General features: G+C 44.7%; 1 protein-coding gene across 2 annotated transcripts in view; it reads right to left on the bottom strand.

The window, feature by feature from the left end:
* HACL1 (2-hydroxyacyl-CoA lyase 1) overlaps positions 1-19,179 on the bottom strand; it is a 38,393-nt gene that overhangs the window by 9,298 nt on the left and 9,916 nt on the right. For both annotated transcript variants that reach the window (XM_006133233.3, XM_075922128.1), the window contains 5 exons: positions 15,037-15,109; positions 14,483-14,560; positions 9,262-9,356; positions 7,916-8,028; positions 1,446-1,581 (listed from right to left, as the gene is read on the bottom strand). In XM_006133233.3, coding sequence (XP_006133295.2) covers positions 1,446-1,581; positions 7,916-8,028; positions 9,262-9,356; positions 14,483-14,560; positions 15,037-15,109 — 495 coding nt within the window. The remainder of the gene's footprint in view (positions 1-1,445; positions 1,582-7,915; positions 8,029-9,261; positions 9,357-14,482; positions 14,561-15,036; positions 15,110-19,179) is intronic.

Genomic DNA, 19,179 nt, shown 5'->3' with positions numbered 1-19,179 from the left:
TTTTATAGAAACAAATGTCTCTTCAGTTTTTATAATCAGAAGATTTTCTGAAATCCCAAATAAAGCACTAAGTTCTCTTTCCAAAATAGTGTTCATTTTGTGAAAGTAAATAATAATAGAGCAAAACCTAAACAAACAAAATGAACAGAGACAATAACCCTTCCCCCCATTTTAAAAGAATGTTGAGGTTCCAAAGTTAAGTGCACTCAAGTCAGAAAATATCAGAATGACTCTTAATTCAGCCCCCTTATGTGTATGCCTAAAGGAGCACAGTTGCTGAACAAAATACCTCAGGGGCTACGTCTACACTGGCCCCTTTTCCGGAAGGGGCATGTAAATTTCACTAGTCGTCGTAGGGAAATCCGCGGGGGATTTAAATATCCCCCGCGGCATTTAAATAAAAATGTCCGCCGCTTTTTTCCGGCTTTTAAAAAAGCCGGAAAAGAGCGTCTAGACTGGCCCCGATCCTCCGGAAAAAGTGCCCTTTTCCGGAGGGTCTTATTCCTACTTCAAAGTAAGAATAAGACCCTCCGGAAAAGGGCGCTTTTTCCGGAGGATCGGGGCCAGTCTAGACGCTCTTTTCCGGCTTTTTTAAAAGCCGGAAAAAAGCGGCGGACATTTTTATTTAAATGCCGCGGGGGATATTTAAATCCCCCGCGGATTTCCCTACGACGATAGGTGAAATTTACATGCCCCTTACGGAAAAGGGGCCAGTGTAGACGTAGCCCAGGTGTAGTTTTTTAGTGCTCAGATTTATTAACAACATACTCCATAATGATGAAGGCATAGTGCTCAACAAACTACTCTACTTAAGTTTATTTAAATATATAGGAGTTTCAAATGCATAGTAAGCCCATCATCTACATAGAGATCCACAGGTTCTCTATCAGCAAGTTCAGATTAATTTGTCAGTGACTACAATTTTTTAAAAACACAATCTTCAATAGATAGCTCTTCAATCCAATTCAAGGATTTACAGAGACCCTACTTCAGTTAGCACCACTTTTTAGTCTTAAAAGTCAGTGCACTGAATATGCCAGTAGTTTTCAGTTACCTGCAATTTAACTTGTTTGCTGGCTTCATTCTGTGTTGTTAAAAACTACTTTGTCTAATAGAGTCTTAATATTAATACAACAAAACTTAATTCAGAAGAATTCAGCTTAGCTCTTGGCAAAAACTTCTAGTGACTGCTAAATTTTCACTCTGGACTCAGTTCTAAGTAGGATTTGACATCAGCTATGAAAAGTTACTGGCTTTATCCACTGCTATAAAATAGGGCACAAAATGCAATTTGTACTTAAGCTGTTTTTGTTCTGTTTTTGTTTTTTTTGTTTTTAATTAAGCCTTCCACAGTATTTGTAACATGGTGCAATTTGGTGCAGCTTTAATGGTATATTTCCATTTCTTTTACAGAAGATAGGATTAAAAGCAAAGCCTTGCTTTACATGGATCTGGCTGCAGCTACACAGTTTGGATGGTTATCTGGAACAACTCCTTTCCCCATTGGCGTAGGCAAAAATGGTAGCCCACATTGGTCCACCAACTTTCTGATGTTGTTTTCAGCACGTGAATAAGCAGCACCTATAGGAAACAAAGTACAAAGAAGGGTTTGATGTGATCTCTAATTTATATCTTTCTATGGCCCCAATTAACCAAGGGTATGTCTACACTACAACGTTAATTCGAATTAACTTAGTTCGAATTAGTTAATTCGAACTAAGCTAATTCGAACTAACGGATCCAGACTAAAAAACTAGTTTGAATTAGCGTTTTGCTAATTCGAACTAGCATGTCCACATTAAGTGGACCCTGAACCGGACTTAAGGATGGCCGGAAGCAGTGCCGGCAGGGCATCAGAGGAGGACTTAGAGCGTGGAGATGCTGTCTCAGGCTAGCCGAGGGCTGTGCTTAAAGGGTCCCGACCCCCGCCCCGGACAGACAGTTCTCAGGGGTGCCCCGCTTGCAAAGCAGTCCTGGCTTGGATTGCCCGGAGTACCCATACTGGGCACATCACACCACTTAGCCATCAGCCCGGCTGCACTTGCCGCAGGCTGCCATCTGGGGAGAGGGGGCAATTGGAGGGCTGCAGGAGAGCTTCCACCACCAGAAGCCCGCAGAGCCAGCCCAGTCCTCCCCATCGGGGGCTCATGCCCCATTCCTCCCTCACCTCCTTCCACTTACCCTTCCCTAGCCCCTCTTCTTGATGTACAAAATAAAGGACAATTGTGTTCAAAAATGGAATCTGTCTTTATTGAACAAAACTGGGGGAGTCTGGGAAAAGGAGGTGGGAGAGGGGAAGAGAGAGGGTGGGAGAGGGGAGGGCAACTAAAATGATCAGGGGTTGGGAACAGGTCCCATATGAAGAGAGGCTAAAGAGACTGGGACTTTTCAGCTTAGAAAAGAGGAGACGGAGGGGGGACAGGATAGAGGTCTCTAAAAGGAGGAGTTGGGTGGAGAGGGTGCATACAGAAAAGTTCTTCATTAGTTCCCATAAAGAAGGACTAGAGGACACCAAAGGAAAGGAATGGGTAGCAGGCTTCAAACTAGTAACAGAAAGTTCTTCTTCACAAAGCAAAGAGTCAACCTGTGGAACTCCTTGCTGCAGGAGGCTGTGAAGGCTAGAACTAGAACAGAGTTTAAAGGGAAGTGAGATCAAGTCATGGAGGTTGGGTCCATTGAGTGCTATTAGCCAGAGGGTAGGAGTGGTGTCCCTGCCCAAGGTTTGTGGAAGGCTGGAGAGGGATGGCACGAGACAAATGGCTTGGTCACTGTCTTCGGTCCATCCCCTCCAGGGTCCCTGGAGTTGGCCGCTGTCGGCAGACAGGCTACTGGGCTAGATGGACCTTTGGTCTGACCCAGTACGGCCATTGTAAGCTCAGGGCTCAGGGTCGGGGGTCTCAGTGGACCCCCTTGATTCTCTTGCACACCTGCTCCTGGGTGGCCAGGCTGGCAGCTCTCCTGCCCAAGCCGGCCACTTTCCTGTGCCTAGTGCGGAGATCGTGGACGAGGTCCACGATGTCTGCACTAGCCCAGGCGGGTGCCCACCTCTTGCGGTCCCAGGCAAGCTCCCGGGAGCTGCCAGCCTGGTCCTGGGAAGAGGGGGAGGGCTGGGGGGCATCGGGTGGGTGGCTCGATCTGTGCCAGGTGCAGGGTCTGCTGGCTGGGTGCTGGCAGGCTTGCACCTGGCACGGGCACCGTAGCCAGCCCGTGCCCCTATAAGGGGTCCGGGGCCGGGAGGGGGGCAGTAGAGTTTCCCTGGTGTTGGCCAGAGTGGCCACCAGGGAAACCTGGGGAGGGCTAGCCTCCCACTAGTTCGAATTAAGGGGCTACACACCCCTTAATTCGAACTAGCTAGTTCGAACTATGCTTAATCCTCGTAAAATGAGGTTTTCCTAGTTCGAACTAAGCGCTCTGCTAGTTCGATTTAAATTCGAACTAACGGAGCACTAGTGTAGCACCTATTAAAGTTAATTCGAACTAACGTCTGTTAGTTCGAATTAACTTTGTAGTGTAGACATACCCCAAGGTGCTTAAGTAAGGGCTTAACTTCAAGCATGTAGTGAACAGTCTCACTGGCTTAGAATCACTTGCAAGTTTAATTACTTATATGCTTAAGAGTTTCTCTAAAACAGGAGAACAGTGTGAGCTCTGAAACACAAGATACATATACTCATCAACTAACTTAAATAATCATATTATGTAGATGGGGCTGGTAGCACTGCCTATTATTAACATTCAAAAGTTTCAGGGGGTAGCCGTGTTAGTCTGTAACTGGAAAAACTTAAAAAACAATATATAGTCTTGCAGCAATTTACATTTTTGTCAGTCTCTAAGGTGCCGCCAGACTATTTGTTGTTTATTATTAACATTATATCACACTTCCCATATGGAAGAAAGAGTCAACAACTTAGAACATAAGAACAGTGATACAGGGCAGACCAAAAGTCCATCTGACCGTGTCCTGTCTTCTGACAGTGGTCAGTGTCAGGTGCCCCAGAGGGAATGAACAGAACAGGTGATCCAACAGAGAGATAATCTACACAAAAAACTGTTAAAGAGCATTACAGATAATGGCCTTCTGCACTATACCACACTGATGCATCCCCAGGCTCTACTTGTGCACTGAATGACCATAAAAAGGTGTGTGATCGTGAAGTAACAACTGTGACATATGCAGATGCACAAGGGGCCTGAATTACAGTTGCACAGAGAATCTTAATTCTGGGATTTCTCTCAAGTATTTGATTTTACAACCTCAGTAAAGGCCTTTTAACAGTGTTTTTGTGAGTAACATAGTAACTAATGTGTGTGTCCATGCTTTATACCAGCGGTCATCAACTGGTCGATCACGATCGACTGGTTGATCATGGAGCCTCTGACAGTCGATCTCAGTCTCAGGCTAGGGTTGCCAACTCTCCAGGTTTGGCTGGGAGTCTCCTGGAATTGGGCTCAATCTCCCAGAGGTGCCTGCAGTCAAACTGGGAGATTAGCTGCTAACAGTCCAATAGAACAGCGGGTATTAAGGCAGGCTCTCTCCTTGCTTGGCCCTGCAATGCTCCTGAAAGTGGCTGGTATGTCCCTGAGGTAAGGTGTCTCTGCACGCTGCCCTCACCTGTAGATATCGCCTCCGCAGCTCCTATTGCGCGGGAACAGGGAACCACAGCCAATGGGATCTGTGGGGAGGTGCTTGAGAACAAGGGCAGCATATGGAGCCACCTGCCCTTATTTCCGGAGCCACTGATGAACATGCCAGTCGCTTCCAGGAGCAGCATGAGGCCAGAGCAGGCAGGGAGCCTACCTCAGCCTTGATGTGTTGCCGTCCAAGAGCTACCTGAGTAAATGGTGCTCAGCTGGAACCTGTACCCCTTTCTGCACGTCTATCCCCTGCCTCAGTCCTGAACCACCTTGCACCTAAACTCCCTTTCAAAGCATGCACGTCCTCCTGCACCCCAACCTCCTGGCTCCAGTCCCCTTTCAGAGCCCACAGTCTGTACCCCCAACCCTCTGCCCCAGTCCCGAGCCTGCTCCTGTATCCAATCTCCCTTCCAGAGCCCACACTCTGAACTCCCTTCTGCACACCAACCCTCAGTCCCCGCTCAGAGCCTGCATCCCTTCCTGCACCTCAATCCTCTGCCCCAGTCTGGTGAAAGCGAGTGAGGGTGGGGGAGAGCATGCAACTGAGTGAATGGGGTGATGTGAATGGAGCTGGGTCTCAGAGACAGGGTGGGTCAGGGCAAGGGTTTTTGAGGGTGTGATTAGACAGTTGGAAATCCTATCTTAGTCCCCCCATTTCATTCTTTTCCCTAAGCTAAAGTTAGACATAAAATAAAGCAGAATGCATGATTGCATCCGACCAGACCCTTTTAAACCAAACATGTTGCTAGCTAGGCATGATGGGTTGGCCACCTCAACATGACGGATTATAAGTTTGAAACAGCTTTGTAACTATATTTAAAATGGCACTGCAAGTGCAGAACTGAAACAAACAAACAAAAAGCTTATCATGAGTGACATGCATTTCTTCCCTTCAGAAGTTTTTCCTACAGATTACAGTCATGGCTAGTGCTCTCCGGTTTTTTCTCTTTATAATAAAAATACATATCTAGCGAACTCACAAGAGTTAACAATGAGTGATGAATCTAGGCCATCTTAAAAGAACAGAAAACCTACAACTTCCATTCAGAATGGGAAAGTGAATTTCTGTTCACAACAGTGAAAGATAAGTGCATTTGTCTTTCACGTCATACAAATATATCTAAAAGTAAACAGGGGAATTTGAAAGACACCACAAAACTATGCACAGTAAACTCAAGGATAGATTCCCCTTGAACAGCTCACTCTGTAAAAAGAAAGAACTGAAGGCTGTTCTGAAAGCTTAGCAATCATTTTTACTAAACAAGCAGCAAAAGAGAAGGCCTTTCTGAAGCATAGTTCCATGTTTGCCATCTGCTGGCAAAACACAATAAATTGTTTATGGATGGAGAAGCATCTAAAGAGACAATGACTGGCAGCAGACTCCTTAGTTAAAAACTTTAAAAACAAAGAGGAAATAATGACAGCAATCCAGAGCACATCAGTTGGTGATTCCATAGTAGCAGACTGATAGAATCTTTGTCTGAAGAAATCTTTCTTCACCTACAGCAGGTGCATTTCACTACAGTTTGATGAATCAGTCAATATGACTAACACAGCCCAAGTAATCATTTCTGTTCAAATGGTTTGTAAGGACAGAATAACTACAGAGCCCCTTCTGACTGTTTTTCCCCTTAAAGAGACAACAAGAGATCAAGATACCTACAATGAATTCAGAAAGTACCTGCTCGAGAAAATCATTCTAGTCAAGTGTCACACTAAGACTCAGTAAGTAGGGAAAATGTATAATTATGTATATTAGGCACTTGATCTCAGATTTACATAAACATAAACTGTTATTTCTAGATTTTCATGTACTTAAATTCAAAAGAGATATTATGCTTAAAAAGGTCAGAGATCACTGCTTTACGTGAAGGCACTTAAAGACACCCTCACCTAACAGGGATTATGGGGGCTCCCACTGACCGAAGGATGGAAAAAAGGGCTTTAGACATTTAGCATACACAAGGAGAAAGCATTACAATTAAAGTATTTTGATAACTGATTCTAGATCTCTCTTGCGTTTTAGCCACTGACCATCTCCTCTAAACCTAAACACTTCTGAATGGACATGCCAACAAAAGTTCTCTTATTATTTAGTCATCTGCAAGATCCTGATTACTAGAAAACAAGTCCAATTTTAGAGGGCTGGAGGACTCTAGCGATCAGTAGAAAGAACATAAAAATTGTTCAGTGGATCAGATTTACGGTCCATTTTGTTTAATATTTTGTTTCTGACAAAGGCGATCATCAAGTGAATTAGTGGAAGTTGCAAGAAATCCCACAATAAGCAGATGTGGGATTATTTGACCCCAATCAAGGGCACTGGCTTAAAACCTGAAGAATGAGGTTTTATATCGCTAGCAAATATTTTTGCTAGCATTAAACAAAAGCTATTCTGGATATGTGTGTTATCTGTACAAAGGTCCAACTTCTCTTTGACTTTTGCTGTATTTTGGCTTCAGCAACAACTTGTGGCAATGAGTTCTGCTGTCTAATTATGCATTGTGTGATAAAAAGTATTTCTTTACATCAGTTTCAAATGTCCCACTATTCAATTTCACTGAATGTCCCTTTGGTCTTGTGTTACAAAACAAGGAAAAGAGATGATCCTAATATACCTTTGCCATACAATTCATTATTTTATATATTCTTATGTCACATATGTGTTTCCCTTCTATGAGTAAACAATCTTTTTTCCCCAATTTATTTTTATATGAGAATATAGATTCTCTCCCTCTCTGATATCTGGAACCTTTCATCTCTCATTCACGTTCACATTAAGCCAGCTCTCTAGTAACTGGCTAGCAGTTCAGTGGACTTTATGAAATACGTTAGTGGTTTCAACACAGTTCCTATATACCTCTGTCTTCATCACAAAAAACAGCAGAATTGCACCCCTTAGGAGAGAGGCAAAATGACTGAAGGCATGGAGTCTGAATTACCCACCGTACATGTCAGAGAAGGACATTTGTACATTTTCATAAACAGGGTTGGAACAAGCTTTACACTTAGGACAATATTTACCCATTTGTTTTCCACATAGATTCAGTTGACTTGACTTTCAGGTGAAAATATATTAGAGAAAATCTAGAGCAAGCCAGTGTATGTACAAGATAGAGGAATAATTATTCCAATACTAAACAGATTTTAGTTCCAAGCTTAAAGATGCTATTTTATAAACTGAAAAGAAAAAGATATTTTAAAATTATGAAAAATATTACTTTAGTCACTATTCTACTTAACATATGGTAAACTTCAAAACTACATCAAATCACATTACCTTTGCCAATGATTAGAAGAGGTTGTCTGGAATGTGCAAAGATAGATGCTGCTTTAGATACAGCGGAATGTTCAGCTGTGCTGATAGGAGGTGGCAAACAGCACTTAGTAAATCTGGAAGACAGACAGGCCAGCATCTTTAATGGAAATGCAATGCAAAGGAAGCAATTCTTAAAAGGTAAAATCAATCACCTACTGTAAAAAAACAGAGTTTGTATTTCATAAATTAACACTCCATGGTAGATGTTGGAACAACACCTGTATTTTACAAACAAAATTTAAATTTCTCATCAGATTCAAACCAATTTCTCTCAAGAGAATAAGGCATACCATAAATCAAAATATTTAGCATGCTGCAAAAATAAAATCCTTAATTTCAATATCTTATTTCATAGGTGCATTACACTGTGAACTAATAACCTGTGCAGATTTATATTAATAAATGCACAGACATTTAAAAAATTTAAAAATTTCAAAATATTTGCCTTGGAAAAGCCTCACATTCTGAAACCTGACTTTCCTTTCCCTCGGAAGTGGGTAGCTACCTTCCACACAAACTCTCTCTTCTCCTTATAGCAATGAAATGTCCACAAAAGCTGCCCACTCTAGTTTTCTCTCCACTGCTTTTGAAAAAAATAATAAAAAAGAGTCAGTATTTTCTTGAAATATCTGACAAAAGTTTTAACATGCTTGCAATTGTCCTGGAGTGATGAGGGAAAGAGGAACAATACAATATAACCACCTGTCTAATTGCAGGTTGTATAGTGACCCCATGTAAACCTGCAAAATGTAACCATTGATATCACAGGAGCATTTCTATTAATTCAATGCCACTCCACTAAGTCGATTGGACTTCAACATGTATTTAAGTGCTATCCTGAATAAGAATGGGGCTGAGTAAATGCTTAAATGCTTTCCTCCTCCCTAACGTAGAGAGTCCCTATATTCTCAGTCTCTCATCAAACGGATATTTTTCAATGTCTCCTAGTAACTCATCACCTGTGATTGAGCTCCCTCTCTTTTCTCCTAAATATCCCTAGCATTCTAGGGGAGACTGTACCGCTGCTTTACACAATAGCATAATAATACTGCCATAATATTTAACTTCTTCATATAAATTCAACCTGCATGACATAACAGACTATTCCATCCATAAACTGGATTGCAAGTAATATAATTTCAATGTACTGAAGCCTCTATGGGAGGTTGTGCAATCTTTCCTCAAAAAGAAACACAATATTATTTCAAACAAATTTTTTCCTAAGCATAATAACCAATGGATTCAAGTATCACATAGGAAAAACTTTGTCTCTAACAACATCACCCATGCAAGTAACTTGTACTCACTGGACAGTGCTCTTGTTCACCTGTAGATTTACGAAGTCTCCTGGCATGTCAACATAACAGGTGCCTGGCCGACCATAGATACTGCATCTCACTGCCTACATTTATTGACAGAAGCAAATAGCACAATTTTAATCACTGTTTACGTGAATTTTTTAAAAATTTTCATACAGGTTGTACCTCCCTTAACCAGGACTCCTGGGTCTGCCAACATCCATGGTCTGGCATGGACCACAGATGTCCCTCAACCACAGAGCCCGGGAACAGGGAGATCTGACAGTGGAGCAGGAGCACTGTAGGGGGCATCGGCAACTTAGCCGGGAGCCCAGTGCCAGAGGAGGGGCAACAGGAGGCACGACGAGGAATTCTGGCCCCAGCAGCCACCATAGAGCTTCAGGCCCAGCTGCAGAACTCTGCTCCCAGCCCGCTCTAGCTCCAGTGGCCAGGGAGCTCCAGCGCCAGCCCCAGCCTCAGCGATAGTTGGGGAGCTCCAGCCCTGGCCCTCCACCCAGGCCCTGGCTGTGGAGCTCCAGCCTCAACTGCGGAGCTAGGTGGCTGCAGAGCTCTGCCCTGGCTTCAGAGTTCCAACCGTGGCACTACGGCCCCAGCAGCAGCAGGGCCGGCAGCATCTAGAGATCCAAGAGGGCTGGAGCAGCAGTGGGGGCAGGCTAGCACCCTATCCCAGTGTCGGTGTCACGAATCATGGGTAGTGTGAACAGTTAACATGAGTGCATGAACAGTAAGTGAGCCGAAAAGAGTCCATGCTGAGGTCCAGGCAAGAGCCCCGGAGGGTTATGGACTTGTTTACAACTTTAAGAAAAAGGACTGTGCGAAATAAAAGAACTGTGTATGTGTGCTGATGCAGTGTTTCCAGCATTGACAGATAAGGAAAAAATAGCAAGGGAAGAATCTAACCAAGGACAGACCATTGTTTCTCATTTTTGGTGAGACAAGCAAAATTGGGCGGTGCAAAAACCAGGTGTTTCTGGATCGGTCGTGGATTCTGGATCGGTCGTGGATACACCAGTAAGAAGAAGGGGGTGTCACTAATGGATATCACCCTACCTGGACTCTGTGCTACCAGTGGATGGCATCCCATCAGACTGGCCCCTGCCAAGGGGATACATACCAATATCATTTTGCCCCAGGAGTTGGAGTCCATCAATTCTGCATATTGGGGTGACATGCACATTGGACTTCCACCTCAACTAAATTAATCAGCATTACCTGGAGTCTGGCCAGCCCCAGAAGGTGAGTGTGTGTATGAGTGTGTGTGTGTGTGTTAAACTGAATTAAAAATTAGGCTGCTAACTTGGATTAAGAATTAGATTTAGATTGTTAAGTATTCCATTTAATTATTGCTTTTAATGCCTTTTTATTCTTGTAAGGCCTTTTAATGTCTTTCACTGTTGTTTTAATTCTTTAAGTACTAAATATATATATAGTGCTTTTAAAATTTGCTCCTGAATTGCTTGCAATAAAACTTGTTAAAAGTACAGATTGTCTACTGTGGGTCTCTTGTTCTATGAACAGGTTATAATACATGGTCAGGAGCTCTGCTTGCTTGGCTGAATCATCCAAGTAGCAGCAGGGCCCTCCTCATGACAGCAGCACGGGCTAGGAAGGGAGGAACCTCTTCTGGTCCAGCAAATCCCCTTGTTTGGGACCAGCCAGGTCCCGAGGGTGCTGGATCAGAAAGGTCCAACCTGTATTTAAAAAAAAAAAAATCAGTGTAATGAAGAAAGTGAGCTGTCTTACTCCCTATGCACCTGCACGAAAAGCCACCTGGGTACAACTTACAATGGGCTATTTTAACCTAACATGTTTTAACAACTTTTTAAATCCCATCCCTCTTCTTCATTTAAGTCAGCTCAAGTGAGTGAACAGAAAGTATTGGATTGTAAATGCTTTACTTCATTTACACTCAGACAGCAACACTATCAGCTGCTACATCTGGAGTTACTGAGTCAAAATTTCCTGCTGAATTTCTGTTTAAAGTAGCATGATCCTTGAAGCCTCCAACTTCTGTTACCTAGGATGGTTCCCAACCACTGGTCTGCGTACCGGTGGTGGGCTGCGAACCCCTGCTTGCCAGGCTGTGGCACTCTCCAGGCCATGCCTCCAGTCATGTGCTGAGGCTGAAGCTCGACCACAGTGAGGCTGTCCCTGCTAGGCCAGCTTCATCACAGCCTGGTTCCAGCTCCGCGGCAGCCACCCAGCCCGGTCGGTGGAGCTGTGTGGTGAGTGGCTGCTCCGGGAGGGTGGGGCTGCTCCTGGGGCGGCCAGCCCACATGGCCGAGTGCAGCTGATCCAGAGTGGCTGGGCCACGTGGCAGAGCAGGACTCCTCTGGGGGGCCAGGACTGGCTGGGTCACATGGCAGAGCAGGGCTGCTCCAGGGACCAGGAATGCTCCAGGGGAGGTTGGGCCATGTGGCAGAGCAGGGCCGCTTGGCTGCGCTGAGCTCTGGGGGCTGGCTTGGGGACCCCCTGGCGGGGTGGCTGGGGCTGAGCAGGGGCCGCCACTAACCAGGTGATTGGGGTGGGGTGAAGGGACAAAGAGGGAAAAGCCCTCCAAGTTGGAGTCAGAGCCTCGCTGCTTTAGCCCAGCATCTCCCCAGCTTGGTCCCCCTTTTCTTTTCTTTCCCTTCCTTCTTCCTCTTGGCCATAGCCCCCCTTTCTCCAGCCCTGCCTGCTGTACCCCTTCGCATCTCTCCAAAAATTAGTGAAAACCAGAACTATTCTGCAAAGCGTGTCACCTGTTTAACAATGCATGATTTTGATCTTCTCATCCACACAATGCCGTGTATTGTGTGTGCACAGATGCAACGTAAAACATTAAAAATCAATTATCATAATGAATATGCAAATATTTCAGGGCCAGTGCACCAAAAGTGTTTGAATTAGTTTACCAGTCTGCGATATAAAAAAGATTGGGAACCACAGAGGGTATGTCTACACTACAGCTCTAATTCGAACTAACTTAGTTCGAATTAGTTAATTCGAACTAAGCTAATTCGAACTAACGGATCCAGACTAAAAAACTAGTTTGAATTAGCATTTTGCTAATTCGAACTAGCATGTCCACATTAAGTGGACCCTGAACCGGACTTAAGGATGGCCGGAAGCAGTGCCAGCAGGGCATCAGAGGAGGACTTAGAGCGTGGAGATGATGTCTCAGGCTAGCTGAGGGCTGTGCTTAAAGGGTCCCGACCCCCACCCCGGACAGACAGTTCTCAGGGGTGCCCCACTTGCAAACCAGTCCTGGCTTGGAGTGCCCGGAGTACCCACACTGGGCACATCACACCACTTAGCCATCAGCCCGGCTGCACTTGCCGCAGGCTGCCATCTGGAGAGAGGGAGCAATTGGGGGGCTGCAGGAGAGCTTCCACCCCCAGAAGCCCACAGACCCAGCCCAGTCCTCCCCATCAGGGGCTCATGCCCCATTCCTCCCTCACCTCCTTCCACTTACCCTTCCCTAGCCCCTCTTCTTGATGTACAAAATAAAGATAACGTGTCTTCCAAAATGGAATCTGTCTTTATTGAACAAAACTGGGGGAGACTGGGAAAAGGAGGTGGGAGAGGGGAAGAGAGAGGGTGGGAGAGGGGAGGGCAACTAAAATAATCAGGGGTTGGGAACAGGTCCCATATGAAGAGAAGCTAAAGAGACTGGGACTTTTCAGCTTAGAAAAGAGGAGACGGAGGGGGGACAGGATAGAGGTCTCTAAAAGCAGGAGTTGGGTGGAGAGGGTGCATACAGAAAAGTTCTTCATTAGTTCCCATAAAGAAGGACTAGAGGACACCAAAGGAAAGGAATGGGTAGCAGGCTTCAAACTAGTAACAGAAAGTTCTTCTTCATAAAGCAAAGAGTCAACCTGTGGAACTCCTTGCTCCAGGAGGCTGTGAAGGCTAGAACTAGAACAGAGTTTAAAGGGAAGTGAGATCAAGTCATGGAGGTTGGGTCCATGGAGTGGTATTAGCCAGGGGGTAGGAGTGGTGTCCCTGCCCAAGGTTTGTGGAAGGCTGGAGAGGGATGGCACGAGACAAATGGCTTGGTCACTGTCTTCGGTCCATCCCCTCCAAGGTCCCTAGGGTTGGCCGCTGTCGGCAGACAGGCTACTGGGCTAGATGGACCTTTGGTCTGACCCAGGATGGCCGTTGTAAGCTCAGGGCTCAGGGTCGGGGGTCTCAGTGGACCCCCTTGATTCTCTTGCACACCTGCTCCTGGGTGGCCAGCCTGGTCCCGGGAAGAGGGGGAGGGCTGAGGGACATCGGGTGGGTGGCTCGATCCGTGCCAGGTGCAGGGTCTGCTGGCTGGGTGCTGGCAGGCTTGCACCTGGCACGGGCACCGTAGCCAGCCCGTGCCCCTTTAAGGGGTCCGGGGCCGGGAGGGGGGCAGTAGAGTTTCCCTGGTGTTGGCCAGAGTGGCCACCAGGGAAACCTGGGGAGGGCTAGCCTCCCACTAGTTCGAATTAAGGGTCTACACAGCCCTTAATTCGAACTAGTAAGTTCGAACTAGGCTTAATCCTCGTGGAATGAGGATTACCTAGTTCGAACTAAGCGCTCCAGTAGTTTGAATTAAGTTCGAACTAACGGAGCGCTAGTGTAGCGCCTATGAAAGTTAGTTCGAACTAACATCCGTTAGTTCGAACTAACTTTGTAGTGTAGACATACCCTGACTTAGAGCAGCAGTGCTCCTATTCTATCTAGATGCTATCGGGATGAACTGGTACTTCTGAAAACAGTATTGCTTGTGACGGGATTTATGGTGACATGTCTAATGAGGCACTGTAGCAGTGGCATGAGACTTTTCAAAGCCAATCTTGGAGAGCTAAGATAAGGATGTAACCGTGAAAAACCTAAATTTCACAATATGAGCATTTAGCAATATTCCTTCACAGCCAAAATTGAAGAGATGAAGCGGCACATACCACATTCCTAACTCCTGCACCTGTCACACACAGTGGCTTTTTTAAGGTTTTGTCCAACTCCCAACAAAGTCAACCAAAAGATTCTTACAGTCTTCACTTACAGTCAGATTGAGCCCATATGCTGCTTATAACTTTATTCCATGAACTGACATATGGGAAAGATCTCTCAAGTGTTTATAATAACTTGACTAATCAACAAACAATAGTAAATTTGCAGGATTAGGTAAATAAATGATTAATTCCTAAAGTTTTAGAAATATTTAAGAAAAGCTGTCTAAATGCTAACTGTTTGGTACCTTTTCAATAACAGCAGGAATAGCTTCAAGGCTGCTGGGTCTGGCAGAAAATTTGCTGTATAGCCTGCAAGCTTCAACCTGCAAAAGAAAAAACAAGGAAACATTACTTTTTTCTTTTCTTTTGAAAAGAGTCATGGTGATTAATTTACATTTATTGTTTACAATCCCCCTCCCCCGCAAATTCCATAGACTATGAATGCTTACAATAGCTTGTAACGAAACATGCGACAAAGAGGCACTTGACATGACAAACTCTACCTTTCTTATCATAGAAGAAGAGAATCTTTATCATGAAAAGAAATAATTTTAGTAGCTAAAACTGATTCAATGAAGTGTTTTGCCCATTTCTATCTTTCTTTGGTGTGAGTGGGTGTTTTGCATGCTGTGATAAAAACAAACCTTCCAGAAAGCAAAATGTTACAAATTCACATATAAACTCAGTAAGGGTGATCCCCAGCTGACTTCAGTGGAGTGATGACAATTTATGCTAGCTGAGGATCTGCCTCAATTTATTTACTTGAAGCCTTTATGCAGAAATTTACATATCTGTTTACCTGTGGGAATTCTTGGAAAGCTCCCATGATTTCCTGATTTCTGTCAGAAGAGCCTCCAATAACAATCAAAGGCCTGAAACAGGCATACAAATATTTTATTTTTATAACCAAACTTAAAACAGCTCACAAACAACAAAAACACATAAAAAATCTGTTATCAGAGGGGTAGCCGTGTTAGTCTGAATCTGCAAAAGCAGTGAGGAGTCCTGTGGCACCTTATAGACTAACCGAAGTGTTGGAGCATAAGCTTTCGTGGGCAAAGACCCACTTTGTCAGATGCATGTACATGTACATGCATCTGACAAAGTGGGTCTTTGCCCACGAAAGCTTACGTTCCAACACTTCGGTTAGTCTATAAGGTGCCACAGGACTCCTCACCGCTTTTATAAAAAAATTGATTATTTAAATTTGCCTATTGATAATGCTTCTTAGAGAGATACTATGCACCTCAGTTTCCACTGATCTCAGTAATAGTAGAGGGTGATCAGCATCTTATAGGATCAGACTCTGAATAGGTTTACTTGCCAAATAATAAACTTTTTAGTATACTTTAGAATATTACAATTATATTTCTTCAACAGTGTATAGTCATTAGAATAGCAATCTAGATGATTCTCTCTCAAAGAGAGGTTAGAAACCTGCAGACATGGAATGTAAAGCTTTCTCTTGCTCTGCCAATAAGTCTTATATGCATCAACAATTGGCCATACATTTTTAGTCATGGCTATGCTTCTATCTTACCAGATTTTTTGCACTTGAAGAGCAGAGATGCCCATGTTATTAATTTAGTTCTATACATAGTGCACGAGACACACTATGTACAAGATAATCTGAATATGGAACCAGGGATGTTAAATATCGGTTAACTGACTAGTCAAGTAACCTCATGAATTCTTATCGGTTAGTCAACTAGTCTGTAAGTACCATGGGGCAGGACCAGAAGCCAATGTGCTCCGGCCTCACTCTGTACTGCAGGCTTTGTATCAAAGGAAGTAGTGTGGAGTGCCAGGCGGGAGCTGGTCTGCGAGGGAAGCCAGTTTAAAAACCACCTCCCCTTGCAGATTGGCTTACTGTTGCCCTGTGCTGCTGCCTTTGATAAAGAGGTAGCCGTGCGGGGCAGCAGTAGCCCCTCAACGGGGTCTGAGCTCCCAGACCCGTCACAAGATGGAACTGAGCCAGGCTGCCTGCTCACCCGCCCAGTTCCTAATACACTTTAAATGCTGAGCTGCAGCTGGGGTAGGTCTCAGACCTGTCACAAGCCAGGACTGAGCTGGGCTGCTGGCCAGCCTGCTAAAAAATTTACTGGCAAGTGGGGGGGGATTGCGTGTAGTCTATAGCATTAACCAATAAGCTTTTGCTTATCAGTTAATCGACTACATTATTACATCCCTATACAGAACAATGAAATATATCTTCAGGTGGAACAGATTTTTAGAACCAATGCAGTAATTTATAAATGCCTTCCTTCCATGACAAACAAAAACTCATTCAGGTCTAGTCAACATGATATTTTATAATCCGTGAAATGACGAGCAAATATGAAGAGGCCATTTGATTGATCTGCTTCTTAGAGTAAGGTTAACTCCCACATACCACTCCATTTGCTTTCCTCCTGGATTTTATCCCAAAACCATTTTCCTCTGTAAATCCTTTCTATTGACTAGAGTGCGCATAATAGAATTAATTAAAAAGGCAAAAGTAGAGAGCACCTTGTGCAACACTCCAATCCTGAAGATCCCTGAAATATGGGGACTATCTGGATCTAGACCAGGAGTTCTCAAACTTCATTGCACCACAACTCCTTTCTGACAACAAACAATTATTACATGACTCCAGCAGGAGGGTCTGAAACGTGAACTAAAGCTCAATCCCCACTGCCTCCAGCGTGGGAGGGGAGCAAAGCCTGAAGGCCTACAGCCCTGGGCAGGGAGGCCAAAGCCCAAGGGCTCCAACCACAGCAAGGAGGCTGAAACCTGAGCCTAGCCACACAGAGCTGAAGGTCTCCGGCTTTAGCTTCAGATGGTGGGGCTTGCACTTAGGCTTTTGCCTTGGGCCCCAGAGAATCTAAGCTAGTGGTGGCAACCATATTAAAATGGGGTCACGGCCCACTCTGGGATCCTGATGCTCCATTTGAGAACCACTGATCTAGACCTGCTCTTCGCAACCAGGCCACTTCTCTGTAGCAAACCAAATTAAAACTTTGGGAAGCTGAGGTTAGAATAACGTAGCTTGGTCTCATTTTTAATAAAAATCCCACGGAAACCAGATTTGAAGCATACAAAACAACTACTTTTTTATTCTGGTTGTTTTATTTTGCTGGATGGTGGTACCTTACTTTCCTCTGAGGCATAAACTATAGGCTGGCATTAGAAAAAGGCTTAGTTATATCATTGGTCCACTTCAAGATGACAATGCCTGTACCACTTCCATTTAATTTTCTCAAACTTAATTTATGAAGAGGACTTTTTAAAAATGTTACTAAAACCTCCTCAGTGCTGCAATTAATGATTAGCAAATACACTTTTAACCTCCCCCCACTTTTTGTTCTAAAGCCATGAAGAAGTTTGCTGCTGCTTTAGGATCTTTCAAAGCCAGGCAGAGCCCAAGAAACATTTTCTCCCATAAATTTATTGTACATTACTATGGGCATAATCCTATGTTACCAAGAATAAAACTTATTACTGTGAGCAGCCTAGCTGCAGTCAAGAGCAGGTAAGATAGAGAATACTGAAGATAATGGAACTACAGTAAAACTCCATTGGTCCGGCATCCAATGCTCCGACACTCCTGATGGTCCGGCACCATCAGGAACCCGGAAGTGCTCTGGCTGCCGGACAATTGGAGCTGCTCTGCATCCAGCTTCCCCGATTCAGCCGCTGCTGAAACTGACCAGCAGCTGAATCAGGGAAGCAGGGGGCAGAGCAGCTGGGGTGCTGCCGGGTTGGTCCTGCAGTGCTGCCCCTTGGAGCTGTGGGACCAACCTGGCAGCACCCCAGCTGCTCTGTCACAGGCATCCCCAAAAGCAGCTGGGGTTCTGCCGGGTTGGTCTCGCAGCGCCGAAGGGCAGCACTACTAGACCAACCCGGCAGCACCCCAGCTGCTCTGCCCCAGGCGTCCCCGATTCAGCCGCTGCTGAAACTGACCAGCAGCGGCTGAATCAGGGATGCCAGGGGCAGAGCTGGACTATTGGAAGGGGGGCTATGAAGGGTCTGGAGTGGCATCCTCCCACCCCAACCCAGACCCCTCATAGCCCCCCCCTTCTGATAGTCCAGCATAGCTGATAATCTGGCACCTCCTGGGTCCTAAAAGTGCTGGATTATCAGAAGTTTACTGTATTTACATTACTGAGTATTATGCTCAGCCATAAGTGTCTGAAGGATGAGACCTTTAGCTAAGGGGAACAAATACTGATGCAATCACAGGTTACAGCAGCATTATGAAGTGCTGCTCTTACCTGTAGTTTAATCTTCTAATTGTCAAGAGCAATAATACAATCTTTCATGGCAGCTACACCATGATAAGACCACATGTACTCAAAATAATGAGAGAAAAGCAACACATGCGGTACATTATTTTTAATAATGGATCATATTTTTTTCTGAATGGAAGAATTCAAGGTTTTGCCTCTTGTAAGTATAATTTACAAGAGCTTCTAAGTGTCTACTTCAATTGAGCTCAAATAGCAATTAGTAACAGAGGGTACATCTGAGGGCAGACTCTCAGAGGGTACATCTACATGGCAAAGAAACAACAACCCAGTGGCAGTGAGTCTCAGAGTATATATCAACGGACTTGGGCACATACTACAGGACTAAAGATAGCCGTGTAGACGTTCCCATTTCAGCTAGAGAAAACTCAATGAGGCGGGCGGTTCTCAGAGGACAGTCTCCAGCCTGACATCATCTACACTGCTATTTTTAGCCCCTTACTGTCTGACCGAGTCAGCTGACCCATGTCCAAAACTTGTTACTGTGGGGTTTTTTTTGGGGGGGAGGGGGGAGGTTTGTTTTGGCAGAATAGACTTACTCTGAGTGAAAACCTAGTCCACTGAAGTCAATGGGAGTTCAGTGGAGCCAGGATTTCTTCTTCAGACCCTACCTACACTCAGCTGGGCATTTGATTATTACATAGGTCAAGTCATCA

Source organism: Pelodiscus sinensis, chromosome 2, assembly GCF_049634645.1.
Source record: "Pelodiscus sinensis isolate JC-2024 chromosome 2, ASM4963464v1, whole genome shotgun sequence".
NCBI lineage: Eukaryota > Metazoa > Chordata > Testudines > Trionychidae > Pelodiscus > Pelodiscus sinensis.
The sequence above is the reverse complement of the archived record's forward strand: the minus strand, read 5'-3'. Positions and strand labels throughout refer to the sequence as shown.